Source organism: Pseudoliparis swirei, chromosome 10 (genome assembly GCF_029220125.1).
Source record: "Pseudoliparis swirei isolate HS2019 ecotype Mariana Trench chromosome 10, NWPU_hadal_v1, whole genome shotgun sequence".
Lineage (NCBI taxonomy): Eukaryota > Metazoa > Chordata > Actinopteri > Perciformes > Liparidae > Pseudoliparis > Pseudoliparis swirei.
Window position 1 is genome coordinate 4,944,576 of NC_079397.1, and position 19,426 is coordinate 4,964,001.

At 46.5% G+C, this 19,426-nt stretch overlaps 1 protein-coding gene across 8 annotated transcripts in view; it reads right to left on the reverse strand.

The window, feature by feature from the left end:
• magi2a (membrane associated guanylate kinase, WW and PDZ domain containing 2a) overlaps positions 1-6,254 on the reverse strand; it is a 181,203-nt gene extending 174,949 nt beyond the window's left edge. For all 8 annotated transcript variants that reach the window (XM_056424401.1, XM_056424400.1, XM_056424399.1 and 5 more), the window contains exon 1: positions 5,912-6,254. In XM_056424401.1, the coding sequence (XP_056280376.1) occupies positions 5,912-6,212 (301 nt within the window). In that variant the 5' untranslated portion in view covers positions 6,213-6,254. The remainder of the gene's footprint in view (positions 1-5,911) is intronic.
• Between the last annotated feature and the right edge of the window lie 13,172 nt (positions 6,255-19,426).

Here is a 19,426-nt window from a genome sequence, read left to right on the forward strand (position 1 = left end):
AGCGATAGTGCAGAAGAAGCATAACGTGGCACGCCGCTGACCGCTGGAGCAAAAAGAAATGCGCTTGAGCGAAGAGAAAGCCGTAAAAGTGCCGCGCAGCGCTCCAGATAAATAACGGCATAAATAGAAATAACGGACGAAGAGGAATAAATAAAACAGGAAGTAGTCTCTTTGTCCATAATGTCTCTCTAATGAGAACTCGCCGTGTCTCTGTGAACGTAATTGTGCCCTATGTTCTCTTATATACCCATCAGTGTTTGGTGGAGATCCTAATTACCTCCTGCAGGGCACGCCTGATTGCTGTTGGCAATCTAATCTAATCCCCACCTCACAGAGTAATGCTACACTTAATAGTGTGTGTGTGTGTGTGTGTGTATGAATGGGATACAGCCGGAGGTTTTCTGAAATTAAAGTCGAATTAAAGTACGTAGTAAGTGATATAATGCATAAAGATGATTCATGATCACCAGAAGAGAGAGAAAGTTAATCATGGCGGCCGCGCTTTTTTCTCTCGCTCTTCTTCTTTTTAATTACAGAGGAGATCGTAATGAAAGTTGGCAATTCAGCCCCGACACCCCGAGAGAGGAGGGACGGCGCTTTCACAGTCGTGACATCGCCGCTGCACAAGGGAGCGTGAAGCGTTACTCGGAACACGACCACTGGAGGCGGGCCGGGCCTTCAAGCCGGGCGGCGGCGGTCTCGTTGAGGCCCGGCCCGCCTCGTCCACCGGACACACGGGAAGGTTTCAGCTTTCGTTGCTCGGCAGTTTGTCCATGAAGTGGATCACGTTAATAAAAGTTTGGTAAGAGGACGTACCGGGCCGGAGGTTCTGTTGACCGCAGAGAGAAACATTCAAAGAATTCTGTTTACACTCCTAACAGTTATAACACTAACCTGCAGTTATAAACATCAATAACCTGACATGTACTGAGACAACAACAATAAAAGAACAGCAATTTTTACAATGGAGAAAAACGATCTGGTACAAATAAAAGACGTGATGTTAGTCTAACACACTGTCTGGAGCTTCTGCTTTTATACTTATTGTATTAATCTTATTTATGTAACAGTCTTGAGTTAGAGGCACTGGCATGAGGAGGAGAAGATAAGGAAGGAGGAGGAGTAAGAGGAGAAAAAGGAGATGAGGAAGAAGGAAGAGGAGAAGCAGAACAAGAGGAAGGAAGAGGAGAAGAAAAAGATGAGGGAGAAGTAGGAGATGAGGAAGAGGAAAGAGAAGAAGAAGAACAAGAGGAAGGAAGAGGAGAAGAAAAAGATGAGGGAGAAGGAGGAGAGACGAAGAAGAAGAGGAAGAGGAGAAGAAGAGGAAGGAAGAGAAGAGGAAGAGGACGAAGAAGAGGAAGGAAGAGGACGAAGAAGATCAAAAGCAGCGGAAGACGATCGGCCGCGTCGTGTCTCGTCTGTCCTTGTGAAGCACAAAGGGGACGAGGCGGCCGCTGCGTCTCTTTGTGCGTCTCTTTGTGCGTCTCTGTGTTGCAGAGCGACAACTAATCACCTTGTGGCCTTGAACCCGTTTGTGTGCGCGTGCTGGGAAGTTATCAACACATCAGTCACAAGTCAAAGTGGGACGAGCAGCCCCGACGGACACATCTATCCAATCCCTTTTCACTCCAACAAATAGGATTTTACGCCATCGGCCATCGGGATCGGAGCCCCCCACTGTGGGAGGAGCCCCCCGCTGTGGGAGGGGCCCCCCCGCTGCGCCGCGCGCATCCAGCCGAGTAGGAGCGCTGAGTGCTTCCACATCTACTGGTCAGCGAGAGTCTCCACTTCCGAGTCGCTGTGGGAACATCGGGGAGCGGCGAGCAGAACTAAAGCGCGGAGCAGATCGATACGGAGCGACGCTTTACAAACAAAATGGCTTTTTATTGCTCACTCGCCTTAAAGAATTGGAAGATTCGGATAAAGCAGCTGAGCGAGCAGTGTGTGTGTGTGTGTGTGTGTGTCACCCGTCAGGTCCGGATGGTTGTGAGAACACACATCAATTGAGTCGAGGAGATATGTACACACAGCAAAACAATGGTTCTTAAATGGTTCTTTAAAAGGCTTTGTGGTTCTATGAAGAACCATCACCTACTGAGGAACCATTGTTTTGTTTGAGGTAACTTTACAGGTTTTTTGAAGAACTTTTTATGGAAATGGTTCTTTACAGAACTGTGGTTTCATAGGTTCTTTGTGGAACCAGAAATGGTGCCTTGAATAACCATTTTTTAAGGTTCTTAGAGACACCATTCTCGGTTATTTGAAGTACTATTTAAGGAAATGGCTCCTTAAAGAACCCTGGTTTGAAAGGTTCTTTGTGGAACCAGAAATGGTGCCTTGAATAACCATTTTTTAAGGTTCTTAGAGACACCATTCTAGGTTATTTGAAGTACTATTTAAGGAAATGGTTCCTTAAAGAACCCTGGTTTGAAAGGTTCTTCGTGGAACCAAAGATGGTGCCTTAAAGAACCATTTTTTGAAGGTTCTTTGAGACACCTTTATAGGTTATTTGAAGAACTTTTTGAGGACATGGTTCTTTAAAGAACCCTGGTTTGAAAAGTTCTGTGTGGAACCAAACATGATTTTTCTATGGCATCACTCTGAAGAACCATTTTCGGTTCATTCATTTTTCTGTGGGTACCTTTGCTGAGAAAATACCTGCTAATGAACATCCTGCTGGAAGGAAACCTCCCCCCCCCTCAATATGTTCTGGTCAACATGTTTACAAATGTACACATCAACCATTTTAAAAACAACTTGACGGCGTCAACATCCGATGGAGCAAACACGAGCAGACCAACCGGAGGATATCAATCAAGATTCAAGATTCAAGATGTTTTTATTTGTCACATACACACACAGGGTGTGCAGTGAAATGAAAGTGGCAATGCTCAGCAGGAATGTGCAAGGGCAACAAGTACACACTATTTACAATAAAAAACAACACAATATTTACAGTAAGTGTGTGTGTGTGTGTGTGTGTGTGTGTGTGTGCCTAAGAGGGGCAGTTGTGTGGGTCTATGTGGGGGTCCTGGTGAAGTCGGAGTTCACAATCCTGATGGCCTGAGGAAAGAAACTCCGTCTCAGTCTCTCTGTTCTTGCAGCGTGACTACGGAGGTGCCTGCCTGACCGCAGCAGCTGAAACAGTCTGTTGTTGGGGTGGTGAGGATCCTTCATGATCCTGCCGGCTCTGGTTCTGCACCTCCTGGTGTACAAGTCCTGCAGGGTGGGGAGTGTAGTTCCAATAGTGCGTTCAGCCGAACGCACTACTCTCTGCAGAGCCTTCCTGTCCTGAGCGGAGCAGTTGCCAAACCAGGCTGTGATGCTTCCTGTCAGGACGCTCTCTACAGCTCCAGAGTAGAAGGACTGAAGGATCCTCTGGGAAACTTTAAATTTCCTCAGCTGCCTGAGGTGGTAGAGGCGCTGCCTTGCCTTTCTCACCAGAGTGTCTGTGTTTGTTGACCATGTCAGATCCTCGGTGATGTGGACTCCCAGGTATTTATACCGCTCACCCTCTCCACAGTAGTCCCGTTAATCCCCAGTGGTGAGTACGTCCTCTGTTGTTGTACCTCCTAAAGTCCACAATCAGCTCCTTAGTTTTGGTGACATTCATGATGAGGCTGTTGTCCTGGCACCAGAGTGACAGATCAGCAACTTCCTCCAGGTAGGCCTTCTCGTCGTTGTCGGAGATCAGGCCCACCACCACTGTGTCATCCGCAAACTTGATGATGGTGTTGGAGCTGAACCTGGCTACACAGTCATGTGTGTACAGGGAGTACAGTAGGGGGCTGAGGACGCAACCCTGGGGATCCTGTGTTCAGGGTGAGGGGTTTGAGGTGTGTCTGCCCACCCTGCCCACCTGTGGTCTGTCGGTCAGGTAGTCCACAATCCAAGCACACAGGGGAGTGTTCAGTCCCAGCTCAATCAGCTTGCCGCCAGTCTGGAGGGACTATGGTGTTGAAAGCAGAACTATAATCAATGAACAGCAGTCTCACATAGCCGCCCCTCTGGCTGTCCAGATGAGAGAGTGTGATGTGCAGTACCTGGGAGACAGCATCATCCGTGGATCTGTTTGGGCGATAAGCAAACTGCAGCGGGTCCATGGAGGAAGGGAGGAAGGCGCAGATGTAGTCCTTTATCAGCCTCTCAAAGCATTTCATGACCACCGAGGTGAGGGCCACCGGTCGGTAGTCATTCATACATGCTGGAGAAGCATTCTTGGGCACAGGGACAATAGTGGATCTCTTGAATCACTTCTGCAATCGCTGGAGGAGATGAATATTTCATGTAGGGGGAAAGAAGTAACATTAGTTTGATATAGGCAAGGCTGCCTTTCTGAACAGATCACACACACACACACACACAGGCTAAGACTTTGATCCAAAGCTTCTTTTCTGATTTTTTTTTTTCCATCCCAAAATCAGAGCCCACAGATCCTCCTCTTAACCCACAAAGCAAGACGGCGTCATTAGCCGAGGATCAAAGACACGGCGGCGGTGTGTGTGTGTGTGTCCTAAGAGCGTCACACAAGTTGACAAGCGTTAGACGGAGTCGCTGCAAGTTCACACGACTTGCGCCCGATATTTTTCATGTGGAAGTCGACATGAAGGTTCTGGCTGCCGCGTTCAGAAACGTCTCCGACAACTCCGACCGTCTCGGCTTCACGTGAAAACACATAATTTACTTATGAAGCGATCCACGGCGCTCTCCTGAGGGGACTTCTGCTTTCTGCTATATCCGTGACCTTATCACACTTCTTTTTCATTTCTTATGACACCACTATAATGTTGAAATAGGGACTTGGGGATTTGCTCTTATATTTATCCAATATCCTCTCAAAATTCAATTTAGTCTACTTAATGTAGTGCAAATTGGACGACACATATTGCATTCCTAAATGTCTGCTTTGACAATAGAGATTCAAAGGATATATATATATGCTGATAGATAAGAGAGAGCAATTCTCTCTCCCTCAAGATATAACTCAAACTATCTCCAAAGCTTTCCCTCCACATACAGTATAAGACATTTAAATACATCAACTAACAGTTATGTCCATGGTCAATCTATCGCTTGGTCCGAACTTTAAATAACTATACGACACAACTATGTTCCAGAAATCAAGCTGACAAATTCAAACTCCTTGTTTTAACTCATCAATAGTCCCAAAGCCTTCAAATATTCAGTTTACTATCAGAGAAGAACAAGAATATCTGGAAATGAACTAGATAATATGTCACTGTTGACAAACAATGAATGAAAAAATTCAAAATTGATGTCGATAACTTTCGTTATCACCTTACTGTTGTAATATACACAACTTATATTATATCAAATACAATATGCAATTGTAAAATATGTCATATATATATACATATATAGACACACATATATATACACACACATACATATATGTATATACATATATATATATACACACACACGTGTATATATACACATATATATATACACACACACACACACATACATATATATATCTCCGGTATTAGTTGGGTACAAGGCAGGAAAAAAAACATTCTCGTGTACTTTAACTGTGTGCCAGACCGGAGTGTGTAATTTCTGATTGCCCTAAATGTAACACACCCCCTTAAACACCAGGCTCCACCACCCAGCAGCCAGAGCAACACAACCAGCCGCTTTCTGCACAGAGAATACACTTTTGGGGGTTTCAACAACACAAAAAAGTACAAATGTTCTCCACATGGTTTGTTTTTAGCACCGAGGACCGGGCTCTCGGTTCTGGGAGACAATAGCCCTGCTGTCACATCACACAAAAAACGAACGGTTTTTCTCAAAACATGTGCGGAGGGAAAGAAAAAACAAAACAACCCCACCAAAAAAATACGAAATGCGGGAAAGTTTTGTTGTGCACGCGTAAAAGAAGCCTCACCTTGTTTGACACACTTGAGCCGGACGGGGTCTTTGCTGTGTTTGACCACGGCGTGCACGTCCCGGGTGGTGAGTCCAGCCACGGGGGTGTCATTGACTTCCAGGAGGAGTTCCTCCGGGCACAGCTTGCCGCTGCGGCGCGCCGCTCCGCCCGGGAGGAGCTCGCCGACAACCGGGAACTGTCCGTTCTCCGCGCCGCCCTCCAGCTCCAGCCCGAGCTCCCCCTCCTCATTCCTGCAGAGCACGCTCTCTTGGACTTTGTTAGTCCAGTGGTTCTTCTTCTTCTTCAGGCTCTTGGACATGGCTCAAAACAAGAGAGAGGGAGAAGAAGAACGAAAGAAAGGAAAGAAAAGGGAAAAGAAAATCACAGGAGTGCGGCCATGGAAGAAGAAGAAGTCCCCCCCCCCGGTGGCTCTTTGAAGCCCCCCCCCAGTGTCCCCGCGACACTGTAACGGGTCCAGTTCTCAACAGTGAACGCCACTTGTATCCATGTCGGCGCACACACGCTCACGCGCACCCAACAGCAGCTGGATCATCAGTCCGCCTCCGCTTTGACTGGGCGCTGCTCAACTTGGGACACCTTCACGTGACGCCTCGAAGATCGGTAATGACAGCTTCGCTTGTTTAAAAACGACCCAGCATGTAAAATAATTGAGGGGGGGGGGTATTCATCCGACAGATTGATGAGAGAAAGCATGGACGCCACTACACAATTGACAATAGTTACATTTTTAAGTATTTTCTTTATTTTTAAGTACTAAAAATGACATGTTACCTTGTCTCCACTGTCCGTGTGAGTCAGTATTATATCATCAAACTAATTTCAGTTTTAAAAAAGCTAATTAACGAACTTTTTATGACTATCTTTGTATTTAATGTACACAACAAGCTTTACCTGCAAACTGCTGTCACCTGCAGACATTAAATCACATTTGAAAACTAAATTTTATAAATTCGTGTTTGCAGTTCTGCTGATTTAAAATGCCTTTATGGATGCATATTAAGCCAGAAAGGCTTAATTCAAATAGATAACAAATTAATGGATCAATGCACATTTACATTATCATTAATTTTGAATGTGTAAGTTCATAAAAATAAAAGAAATTCTAATTTTAAGTGCTGCATGTATTCATGCATCAAGTAGAACGTTTTTACAACTCCAACACGTTGACGTGTCCACATTTACGAGGGACACCTGAAGGCAACATCCAGCTCCAACCAACCCAACTGACCCGGATGTGAAGGCTGGAGGAGGAGGTAAGTTTTTCTTTTGTGGCTTTTTTCCCCTTCTTCTTCTTCTCCCAAATCCAGATTTCCATGGGGGAAAAAAAGAGAAAGAGAGGCAGAGTATCAGTGTTTCCACTGGCGCGCCATCAGCAGCAATAATACGTTTCTTTTTTTCCTCTTTTTTTTCACACCACAAATATGTCTCTTCCTTTTTGACATTTTCTGACAGACGCTTTCCAAATGCTGCAGATTGTAAGCCTCAGAAAAGTTTCACCAACCGACTCAACTCTATCAAATTTCTATTTTCCAGCCGCATTGTCATTCCTTTCCCCAGCCGACATCAATAACAGACGATTTCTGGTTGGACGAGGCCCCCACAGAAAGGTCACCTGATTCAAAGACTCTGCAGAAGTCTTTCAAAACATCAGTAATGTGGTGGCCATTTTTCTGTAGACATCAAATAAAACTACAAATCAAATCGCCACTGACGCGCCGTGGGTTTCGGAGTTGACGCAGCCAAAAAGAAAGTAATGTCTCTTTCCGTATGTTATTATTCAGATTATTTATTTCCTAAACAAACAAAAACAACAAGCAAAATGCTGACACTACCTCTCTGTGCTGGTAAAAAACCATCGGCCACCCAGGTGCATGCTGGTCCTGTGCCTACCCACATCTGCATATAACCACAGGTGCCCAGTGTTACCCAATCAGTGAACCTAAAACTAAATATAATTAAAACAACAATCACAATGAACTAAACTAAAACTATCGTAAGAAAAAAGCTCTTCTAACATATCAAAATATAACCTAAATAGCAATGAATAATCAATATTACTTTACAATAAAACTAAAAACAAATGTCAAAATAAATAACTTTTTTTCCAGGTGAAATCGACACTTCTCTCGGCTTCTCCGCAATAACGATATTTCAGATTTCACAGGCGTATTTGTCGAACAGCCTTTTGGTGATGTCACTTCAGCCGGTTGGCCGGTAAAGTTTTATCATTCGCCAGAAGACACGGCTCAAAAAAGAGGTGAGAAATCCCCTCGTGTTCATCGAAAAATCCACTTTCCTTCCCCGGGTTGACATCTCTAACTCTTGGTGAAGCCTCCCCTCACATCTCTTCTCCTTCAGCTGAGCTCGTGTTCGGGTAATGATAGTTTGCTGCTGCGCTGCCATAATTGTATAGATATACGGCGATAATAGCGTTATCCGTCGAGGGAAGCTAATTCCCCTTCCGGCCTTAAAATCGTGTTTTTCTCATAACAAGGGGAAACATTCCCGGTAATGACTCGAGATAAACGCACTTCTTTTCCCACACGGAGTGTAAGCACGTGTAATTTATTTCTGTTTCCAGAAAACACCGCACATTTGTGTAAACAGCACTCAAATTGTTGGGATTGTTCATATGGAAGCAGACATTTAGTGAGAAATATTTTAAACATATTCTGTGTAAAATATTAGACACACTCGTCTCTGATTGGCCGGTTGAAAAGAGGATTTAAACAATTACTCAATGTTGATTTTGAAGTCTTCAGAATGTTTACTTCATCTTTGAGCAGGTATTTTTATTTATTTAATTAGATAACTTTTAGATAGATAGATAGATAGATATATACTTTATTAATCCCCAAGGGGAAATTTGTCGAGTCAGTAGCAGCAACACACAAGAATAAAAAACCAAAACACAAAATATAAGAAGGGTTAGGGTGATCTGGCAAGAGGTGAACTGTTGTAGAGCCTCATAGCCGTCGGCAGGAATGTTCTCCTGTATCTCTCCTTGTGGCAGCGGAGCGTGAGGAGACGTCTGGAGAAAGTACTCCTCTGTCCCTGTAGGAGGTGGTGGAGAGGGTGGTCCGGGTTGTCCAATATGGACACCAGTTTCTTCAACGACCTCCTCTCCACCACCTGTTCCAGGTGCTCCAGCTGGCAGCCGATGATGGAGCCAGCCTTCCTAACCAGTTTGTTAAGACGGCTGGTGTCACCGGCTCCGATGCTGCTCCCCCAGCAGACAATGGCAAAGTGCAGCACACTTCCCTTTACTAAGTTAAAAGTATATTATTTTAGGGCAAAGCTTTATATTTAGCACATTGAAAAAGAAAAAATGGATGAATAAATATATAGTATATAAAGGTATCATATTGGAGCCGATCGCCATAATCTGTTCTGAATGTAGTCTTTGTTGACCCAAAAAATGACTAATTTAAAAGGAATAGATTTATACCGTTTGTATATTATTTGTAAATATGAAGTCGGTGGAGAGGGTTAGCTTAGCATAAAAAAAATGGAAACAGCTAATTTACAAAACCAAAACTGGTTTATGGATTAAACACCTTTTTCAAAAGGATTATTTATAAAACAATTTTTGATTGTTATAAGTGTGATTGAAACGTATGTATATGGAAGATGTTTGTGGATATATATATATATTATTTGTTATTTTCTTTATTATTTTTCTTTATTTCTTTATTACATTTTCTGATTTATTTGATTATAATAATTTAGGATAGGAATATATAAGCATTTTTTTGCTTCTACCTATACCTTTGTATATTATATAGAATAATATTGTATTGTATTGCAATGGTTCCATCAGATAGAGGCCCCTAAATTAATAGTTCCTACGTGTGATGTAACTCTCGGCATCACAGTGAATACGCTTATTTCTCAAAGTGTCGAAGTTAATTCAGCGCCCCAAAAAACGGTCGAGCAATTAGCCCGTCAAACAAACAGCATGCGCAGGAATGTAACAGCAAAATGCAAAAAACAACACATTCCCAGAGGAAACACCGTGTCCTCGGTAGATTTCTTTAATTGCCTCCAAACAAAAAGGAAGAGAAAAAAAGAAAGAAAAATGTTTAAAAAAAGACGGAGCTGTGTTTTATCCTTAAAAAAACCAATTGTGCTGCCCTTGACAATAAAGAGACAGACAATGCATCATTGTGTCCTCTGCAGGATTTAGGGTGGGAGGGGGTGGAGGGGGGGGGAGACTGCATTCCAGGGGTGGGAGCACTGCGGACTCCAGAGTGAAGATTAAATGAGAGAGAAAGAAAAGAAGAAGGGAGTACTCTAACAAGGACAGGAATTCTGGAGGCCGTGTTTGAACGAGGGAGGAATGCTCAGCCCGTGGCAGAAAGAGAGTCGGGAGGAGAAGAGACTGGGAGGACTGGGAGGAGAAGAGACTGGGAGGACTGGGAGGAGAAGAGACTGGGAGGACTGGGAAAACAGAGTGGGAATAAAGTGTGTGACACCGGCGTGGGAGAGAATACAACTATTAAACATTCCGTGTTTGGAAAGCGACATCTTTTCATTTCCTGCTCATGTAATTACAACTTTGTCCTGGAAAGGCAACACACACGCAGGCAGGCACGCACACACACACACATACGCACAAAAGTACACACGCACACATACATGCACATGTAAATGCACACACACACGCAGACACACACATGCATGCATTTATACACACACACACGCACACACCCATGCGCACACACAAGCACACACACACACAAATGTAAACACACGCAGACGCACATGCACGCACTTACACACACACACAAGCAGATAAACACACACGCTCCCGCACTTACACACAACGTCGGGTCTCGGCCCCGCTGGGCCTCATCCAAGGAAACTAAAAGCTCAGGGAACACAATATTCAATATTCAATATTCAATATTCAATATTCCGGCGCGGTCCGTTGTTTGTCTCCCGCTGCCTCTGCAGCGAGGAAGAGTTCAGCCCCGTCCACTCTGCATTTTCTCTTTGCCTTTGTCCCGTCGGGGTCCACACACTGCTCACCGTGTCACGTGTGTTTTTACTCCGCTTTTAATTTACTGCACATTTGTAAAAATTATAAATGACCTTCAAAGTCTATTTTTTTTAAATAAAGAAATGTCTCAATGAAAAATAGAAAGCTTAATTAAACCTGAATCAGCTTTGAGATGAAATCTCTCCCTTCATTACTCCCTTTCCTCTCTCCCTTCATTCCTCCCTCTCCTCTCTCCCTTCATTCCTCCCTTTCCTCTCTCCCTTCATTCCTCCTCTCCTCTCTCCTTCATTCCTCCCTCTCTCCCTTCATTCCTCCCTTTCCTCTCTCCCTTCATTCCTCCCTCTCCTCTCTCCCTTCATTCCTCCCTCTCCTCTCTCCCTTCATTCCTCCCTTTCCTCTCTCCCTTCATTCCTCCCTCTCCTCTCTCCCTTCATTCCTCCCTCTCCCCCTTCATTCCTCCCCTTCCTCTCTCCTTCATTCCTCCCTTCTCCTCCTCTCTCCCTTCATTCCTCCCTTTCCTCTCTCCTTCATTCCTCCTTTCCTCTCTCCTTCATTCCTCCTTTCCTCTCTCCTTCATTCCTCCTCTTCCTTTTTCCTCCCTCCTTCCTCTCCCTTCATTCCTCCTTTCCTCTCTCCCTTCATTCCTCCCTCTCCCCCTTCATTCCTCCCTTTCCTCTCTCCCTTCATTCCTCCCTTTCCTCTCTCCCTTCATTCCTCCCTTTCCTCTCTTCCTTCATTCCTCCCTTTCCTCTCTTCATTCATTCCTCCCTCTCCTCTCTCCCTTCAGTCCTCCCTCTCCTCTCCCTTTATTCCTCCCTCTCTACTCTTCCCTTCATTCCTCCCTCTCTCCTCTCCCCCTTCATTCCTCTCCTTTCTCCCTTCATTCCTCCCTCTCTCCTCGCCCCCTTCATTCCTCCCTCTCCTCTCCTCTCTCCCTCTCTCCCTTCATTCCTCCCTCTCCTCCCCTCTCTCCCTCCATTCCTCCCTCTCCTCCCCTCGCTCCCTTCATTCCTCCCTCTCCTCTCTCCCTTCAATATTAATTAAACATGACTCAGCTTTGAGATGAGAAAACATTTACTTTGAAAAGAGCATTTAAATGTGTTCTCTTTCTGGTGAAATAATAAAAGTAATTAAATTCCCCCCTTTTGATTATGTATTTTATACAGCTCAATGTTATATAACCAGACATACGTGTGACATGCTCCCTTTAAATACGCTCCAATATGCCAGATTAATGAAATAATTCATCTCTCCTTCCTGTTGAAATGTAGATATCCGTCGTCCACATTCCTGACACGCGTCCAACTGCAGAAGTGTTGATAGAAAGAGAGAAAGTGGTAAAAATAAAGAGTCTTTCATCCCATGACTGGACTTCCAACGCGGGAAAACTACGTAAAGAAACCCGGAGCGGTCTGAACGCACAAAGGAGAGCGGCCTCCGTCCGATTTCCTGTCTCATGTTAAAGAGCACTGTGCCCCCCCCCCCACACACACACACGCCTCTTAATAAATCGCTAAAGCCTCCGAGGAGGTTACAATAAGAGCCGGGGGCCTCCTGTGCAGCCCCCCACCCCCCTTTCTGTCCACAGATGAATTAGTCGGCGAAGCAGCGGCACATCAAAGAGCCCCCCCCCCCCGGGGTGAGACTGGGGGTTCCTGGCCCCCCGGGTCTGATTTGATTGCCCTCTTTTTCTTGTCTTCAGTTCTGAACCTCCTCCCTCCTCCCTCCTCCGCGTCGTCGTTACGCTCACGGCGAACGACGTCTCAAGAGACTCCTCCTCCTCCTCCTCCTCCTCCTCCCAGCCAGATAAGTACCTTTTCCCACGGCGAAGCCTTTTAACTGCCTCAAGGCCTGGAAAGACTCTCGCCATTTCGCTCCTGCAAAACCACGCAAAACCACACACACACACACACACACACACCTCGCTGGGGGACAGTTACATTCACACTATCACAGTCATCTGTCTCCACCAGTCGGTCTTCACGGGGCGCATCATCCATCAGAGGATGGGGGGGGAGGAGGAGGAGGAGGGGGGGGGGGCGATGACATTATTGCCTCGCAATCAACATGGCGACAGCTTGAGCGACGTTCACGAGCCGCCCCTCGCACCCCGTCGCAGAGCGTCGTCCCACCACCCAGCAGGGGCGGGGTCGTCAGAGTGAGAGACGACCGGCTCGAATGTGAGCGACCTTCACGTTCTCGTGACGCTGTGTTCGACGAATAAAGAAACGGATGAGAGAGAAACGCCCGGCGATTGTCGGAGGTTGAGAGCGGCCAGATAATTAGGTTTACATTGTTCTATCACATTGTAAAGGTTCCTTTTTGTGTCATGTATTGTTTCTTTATAGTTTTAAACAAAGACACAACAGGAGACACTGTGTTCCCCAAGCTTATTAGATGTGTTTTTTATGTATTTGTATAAATTAATTGTCTGGGGCCACTTCCTGTTGTTTTTCTGTGTGCGTCGGTACATTTGATTTGGTGGTGGATAAGTCCTAATTTATCTTCATATTCTAATTCAAATTACTCTATTAACGACTAACTGCCCCCCCCCCTCCTCTCTCCCTTCATTCCTCCCTCTCCCCTCATTGATCAGGTCCTCCCTCCTCGTTTGGCGAGGGGTAACTGTTGCGTCATCGGATTTATGAGCGACTGGCCGGGGCGTGTGTTCCTTTATCTTACACATGTTTTCCTATGTATATATATATACACCACCTCATATATACATAAAGCATGTGCAGTTCTTTGTTTTGTTTTTACCTTCTCATTGAAAATGCGGAAGGTTATGTTTTGATCGCCGTGTATTTATGTATTTATTTGTATGCGTGTTACTCGCATAACTCAAAAAGTATTAAACCGAATCGCATGAAATTTGGTGGGATGATTGGTTATTATCCGGGGACCATTTGATTAGATTTTGGGATATATTGGGTCAAAGGTCAAGGTCATGAAAAGGTCAAAATCTTCTTTTACCATAGCACGGTCAATTTGTATCCAATTGGCATACAACTAATGCCAAAATGTTCATAATTTAATGCCCAATCTTGTGATATGCGAAGGTATGCGCTCTATCGAGTGCCCGTTCTAGTTACCTTCGCATTGAAAATGCGGAAGGTTATGTTTTGATCGCCGTGTATTTATTTATTTATTTGTATGCGTGTTACTCGCATAACTAAAAAAGTTTAAAACCGAATCGCATGAAATTTGGTGGGATGATTGGTTATTATCCAGGGACCATTTAATTAGATTTTGGGATCGATCGGGTCAAAGGTCAAGGTCATGAAAAGGTCAAAATCTTCTTTTTACCATCGCGCGGTCAATTTTTATTTACTTGTGGTTTTGTACTATCTGGACCTAGAGTCAGTAATATAAGTTGAATTGATTGATACTCCCCCGTTAGACTCATAACATGAGAAGAGTAGAACTCAATGAACATGTCAATATGAGCAAAGTGTGTGAAGAATATTATATATAATAGTTCTGCTACCCTTCACCCGCGGCTACAGTTCGGGTCGCTCTCCAGAACCGTCTCATCTCAAACGTCTAACTGGGCCCACGAGTTTGCAGAGAAAAGAACGGGACTGTTATTCTCGTATTTGCCGCCACATTACGGCGTCGGGAGCACGGTTACTATCGGGGGTGATGGTGCGTTTGAAAATGAACGCGTACTCGTATACAGCTTCCTGGAGGAAGATGGCGCTCCTCTGGTGGGAGGGGCTTAGGACAGAGGAGAGCGCTGCAGAGTGGCGATCCGGCCTCCTCCACCGGCTTTTAAAGTGCCCTTCGCTTCTAGGAACACGATGTGCTAGTTTTAAGAAAAGTTTCTCCAAAAGAGACACACACACACACACACACACCACTAGAGTCATTGTAATATTGAATAACCTGGTTTCAACACTTCAAACCAGAGCCTGAATTTCATTACATGCACCTGACATGTGACCAAGCCTCTCTCACATTAAAGCTGCATGTATTCCCACAATCCTGCAGTCTGTGTGGAATGAAATAGACAAATAATAAAGTAATAAAGCTCCAGGGTCTCGCTATACCTCACGCACTCACCTGCATATCATATTCCTGTTGACTGCCATGACCTACAAGGACATCCTCCTCTCGCCACATTCATCACACGCTTCATCCTTCAAGCCCTTCTTTGACAACACAGCCCCGGCTCATTGCTCTCCAGCGTCCTCGCCACCTGTGTCACGCAACTTCATTATTCATCCCCCGGCCTCTCCGCTAACAGCAGCCTGCACTGCAAGTAACCCCCCCCCCCGCCCCCCCCCCTGCCCCCACAGTTCATACATATTCTCGGCTAAGATTAGAAGATTTTTTTGTTTTTGTTGCATGACCTAGATATCAAATCGAGCTATTGTTCCAGCTTCGTCATGCTACATCTTCTATGACGGTGAAGGGAGAGAGAAGAGAGGGAGGAATGAAGGGAGAGGAGAGAGGGAGGAATGAAGGGATAGAGGAGAGGGAGGAATGAAGGGAGAGGAGAGAGGGAGGAATGAAGGGATAGAGGAGAGGGAGGAATGAAGGGTGAGGAGAGAGGGAGGAATGAAGGGTGAGGAGAGAGGGAGGAATGAAGGGAGAGGAGAGAGGGAGGAATGAAGGGATAGAGGAGAGGGAGGAATGAAGGGAGAGAGGGAGGAATGAAGGGATAGAGGAGAGGGAGGAATGAAGGGAGAGGAGAGGGAGGAATGAAGGGAGAGAGGAGAGGGAGGAATGAAGGGAGAGAGGAGAGGGAGGAATGAAGGAGGAGAGGAGGGAGGAATGAAGGGTGAGGAGAGAGGAGGAATGAAGTGAGAGAGAGAGGAGGAATGAAGGGAGAGAGGAGAGGAGGAATGAAGGGAGAGGAGAGAGGGAGGAATGAAGGGAGAGGAGAGGGAGGAATGAAGGGAGAGGAGAGAGGGAGGAATGAAGGGAGGAGGGAGGGAGGAGAGAGAGGACTGAACTGAGCAAGGGGAGAGAGGAATGAAGGGAGAGAGAGAGGAGGAATGAAGGAGAGAGGAGAGGAGGAATGAAGGGAGAGGAGAGAGGAGGAATGAAGGGATGAGAGAGGAGGAATGAAGGGTGAGGAGAGAGGGAGGAATGAAGGGATGAGGAGAGGAGGAATGAAGGGAGAGGAGAGGAGGAATGAAGGAGAGAGAGAGGGAGGAATGAAGTGAGAGGAGAGGGAGGAATGAAGGGAGAGAGGAGAGGGAGGAATGAAGGGAGAGAGGAGAGGGAGGAATGAAGGGAGAGGAGAGGGAGGAATGAAGGGAGAGGAGAGAGGGAGGAATGAAGGGAGAGAGGAGAGGGAGGAATGAAGGGAGAGGAGAGGGAGGAATGAAGGGAGAGGAGAGGGAGGAATGAAGGGAGAGGAGAGGGAGGAATGAAGGGAGAGGAGAGAGGGAGGAATGAAGGGAGGAGGGAGGGAGGAGAGAGAGGACTGAACTGAGCAAGGGGAGAGAGGAATGAAGGGAGAGAAGAGAGGGAGGAATGAAGGGAGAGAGGAGAGGGAGGAATGAAGGGAGAGGAGAGAGGGAGGAATGAAGGGAGAGGAGAGGGAGGAATGAAGGGATAGAGGAGAGGGAGGAATGAAGGGTGAGGAGAGAGGGAGGAATGAAGGGATAGAGGAGAGGGAGGAATGAAGGGAGAGAGGAGAGGGAGGAATGAAGGGAGAGAGGAGAGGGAGGAATGAAGGGAGAGAGGAGAGGGAGGAATGAAGGGAGAGAGGAGAGGGAGGAATGAAGGGAGGAGGGAGGGAGGAATGAAGGGTGAGGAGAGAGGGAGGAATGAAGTGAGAGGAGAGGGAGGAATGAAGGGAGAGAGGAGAGGGAGGGATGAAGGAGAGAGGAGAGGGAGGAATGAAGGGAGAGGAGAGGGAGGAATGAAGGGAGAGAGGAGAGGGAGGAATGAAGGGTGAGGAGAGAGGGAGGAATGAAGGGATAGAGGAGAGGGAGGAATGAAGGGATAGAGGAGAGGAGGAATGAAGGGAGAGGAGAGGGAGGAATGAAGGAGAGAGAGAGAGGAGGAATGAAGGAGAGAGGAGAGGGAGGAATGAAGGGAGGAGGGAGGGAGGAATGAAGGGAGAGAGAGAGGAGGAATGAAGGAGAGAGGAGAGGAGGAATGAAGGGAGAGGAGAGGAGGAATGAAGGAGAGGAGAGAGGGAGGAATGAAGGGTGAGAGGAGAGGGAGGAATGAAGGGAGAGAGGAGAGGGAGGAATGAAGGGAGAGGAGAGAGGGAGGAATGAAGGGAGAGGAGAGGGAGGAATGAAGGGAGAGGAGAGAGGAGGAATGAAGGAGAGGAGGAGGGAGAGAGGAATGAAGGAGAGAGGAGAGGGAGGAATGAAGGGAGAGAGGGAGGAATGAAGGGAGAGAGGAGAGGGAGGAATGAAGGGAGAGGAGAGAGGGAGGAATGAAGGGAGAGGAGAGGGAGGAATGAAGGGAGAGAGGAGAGGGAGGAATGGAAGCTTCAGTTCAACAGTGACCCCTGCTGTAATGCAGACGGTTTCTCTTCCCTCGGTCAGAGAGAAGGACTCAGAGATTTTAGTGTTTTAAATTGTACTTTTTGTTATTTATTTCACTAAAATGTCTCCCTATTGAATTTTAAAAGTAGTTTGTCTAATTCCTGAACACGTTGTTCTATGTTGTGCTTTAATTTGAACACTGAGGAGGACCCCTAGCATGTATTGATCGATTTAGAATAGATTTAATTCAGAAAATCCTCTTATTTTTTTATATTTAGGTTTGAATGGATCATTGAATTAAACGCTACTTTAATTCATTCATAGCTAGAATGAACTAATTTAATAAATACATGTAAATTGATCAAAATAAAATGCCTTAAATATCCCCAAAAAGGTTGAATGGGAGGATACAGACTCCTCCGAGCTCCTCGGGTCTGCCGGTCAGTGAGGTCCAGGTAATCCAGACCTGATCCTCACCTGGACCACCTGTCTGAGTGACGGCTGGAATCTCTGTTCAAGGTATGGGAGCTGCTTCTGGGAAATTGAGGGGAGCGGCGGGGGGTCGGGGGCTTTCCATGTCACGCCAAAGGGGGCGAAGGGGCCGAAGGGGCCAGTTCCTGTGGCGTCTCAAATCCAAATCCCCCCCCCCATTGCAGGAGAGCAAGAGTCACTGATTCTGCCGCAGCAGCAGAGGAGATTTAGCTCTCCTCTTCCGTCACTCCGGAGAGAGCAGCTGCCCGGAGGCCGCCGGTGGAAGTATACATCATCCACACACATATCAGATCCTCCTCTTCCTCCTCTTCCTCCTCCTCCTCCTGCGAACCACTATTACAGCTTATGAATCAACCTGTCACAGGGGAGGATGAGGGGGGGGGGATATATTCATGAGAGGCAATTAAAATAACTAAAGGATCCATCAACCATAAACACAGGAGTTGACAAGATTACCATCTTGATGAATATGTATCAATAGGAATGGCAAGATCAAAGGGTTGTGCCAAGATCAAAGGTTGTGCCAAGATGGCGCTGTGCCAACGGCTGCTTGTTCCAGTAGTGGCGTTTTGCTTTTATTTTATTGTCTTTTTTTTTGCACTTTTCCTCTCTTTTTCTTTTTCTTTTCTTTCACGTTTGTCTTAGTTACGGTCGGACACTGGACCATAACTACTTTTTTCGATAATTCTACTGTGGCTTTTGTTCACTTTGTCGTGAGTATCGGTGAGCTACAGCAAAACAATGACGGGGACCGTCGTCTACTCGCGTGCTCAGCTGATCGCGCTGTGCAAGCCGCTGCTTCTGCCTGGAGACAGACCTGTGATCCCGCTGGAGCTACGGAGAAGGGCTCGCGGCTGCAGAGCGGGTGTCAAGCGGAGGGCTAAAACGAGGAGATACAAACCCTCGGTACCGTCGATCATAACGGGGAACGTGAGGTCTTTGGCGAATAAGACGGATGAGCTCGGCGCGCTGGTAATGTCCGAGAGGATCTTCCGTGAGAGCAGCCTCTTGTGTTTCACTGAGACGTGGCTGCACGCGGACTATCCGGATCACAGCGCGTCTTTGCCCGGCTTCAGGACTGTTCGGGCTGACAGAGACGCTACACAGAGCGGTAAGAAGAGGGGGGGCGGGATCGCTGTTTATGTGAATGAACGGTGGTGCCATCCGGACCATGTGTGCGTGAAGGAGCGCTTCTGTAGCCCGAACATTGAACTGTTGGCCGTGGGGATGCGCCCGTACTATTTGCCGAGAGAGTTCACGTCCGCCATTTTGGTTGTCGTGTACGTGCCGCCATCAGCTGACGCTGAGGAAGCTGTGGACACCATCCACTCCACTGTGTCTGCTCTGCTGAATCATCAGCCTGGAGCATTCATGACCATCACTGGTGACTTTAACCACACCACATTGGATAAAGCTCTGCCAACCTTCCATCAATACATTGACTGCCCAACTAGGAACAATAAAACTCTGGACTTGCTGTATGCTAATACTAAGGATGCATACAGCGCCACTGCCCTTCCCCCCCTCGGCAGGTCTGATCATGACCTGGTCCGGCTGACACCC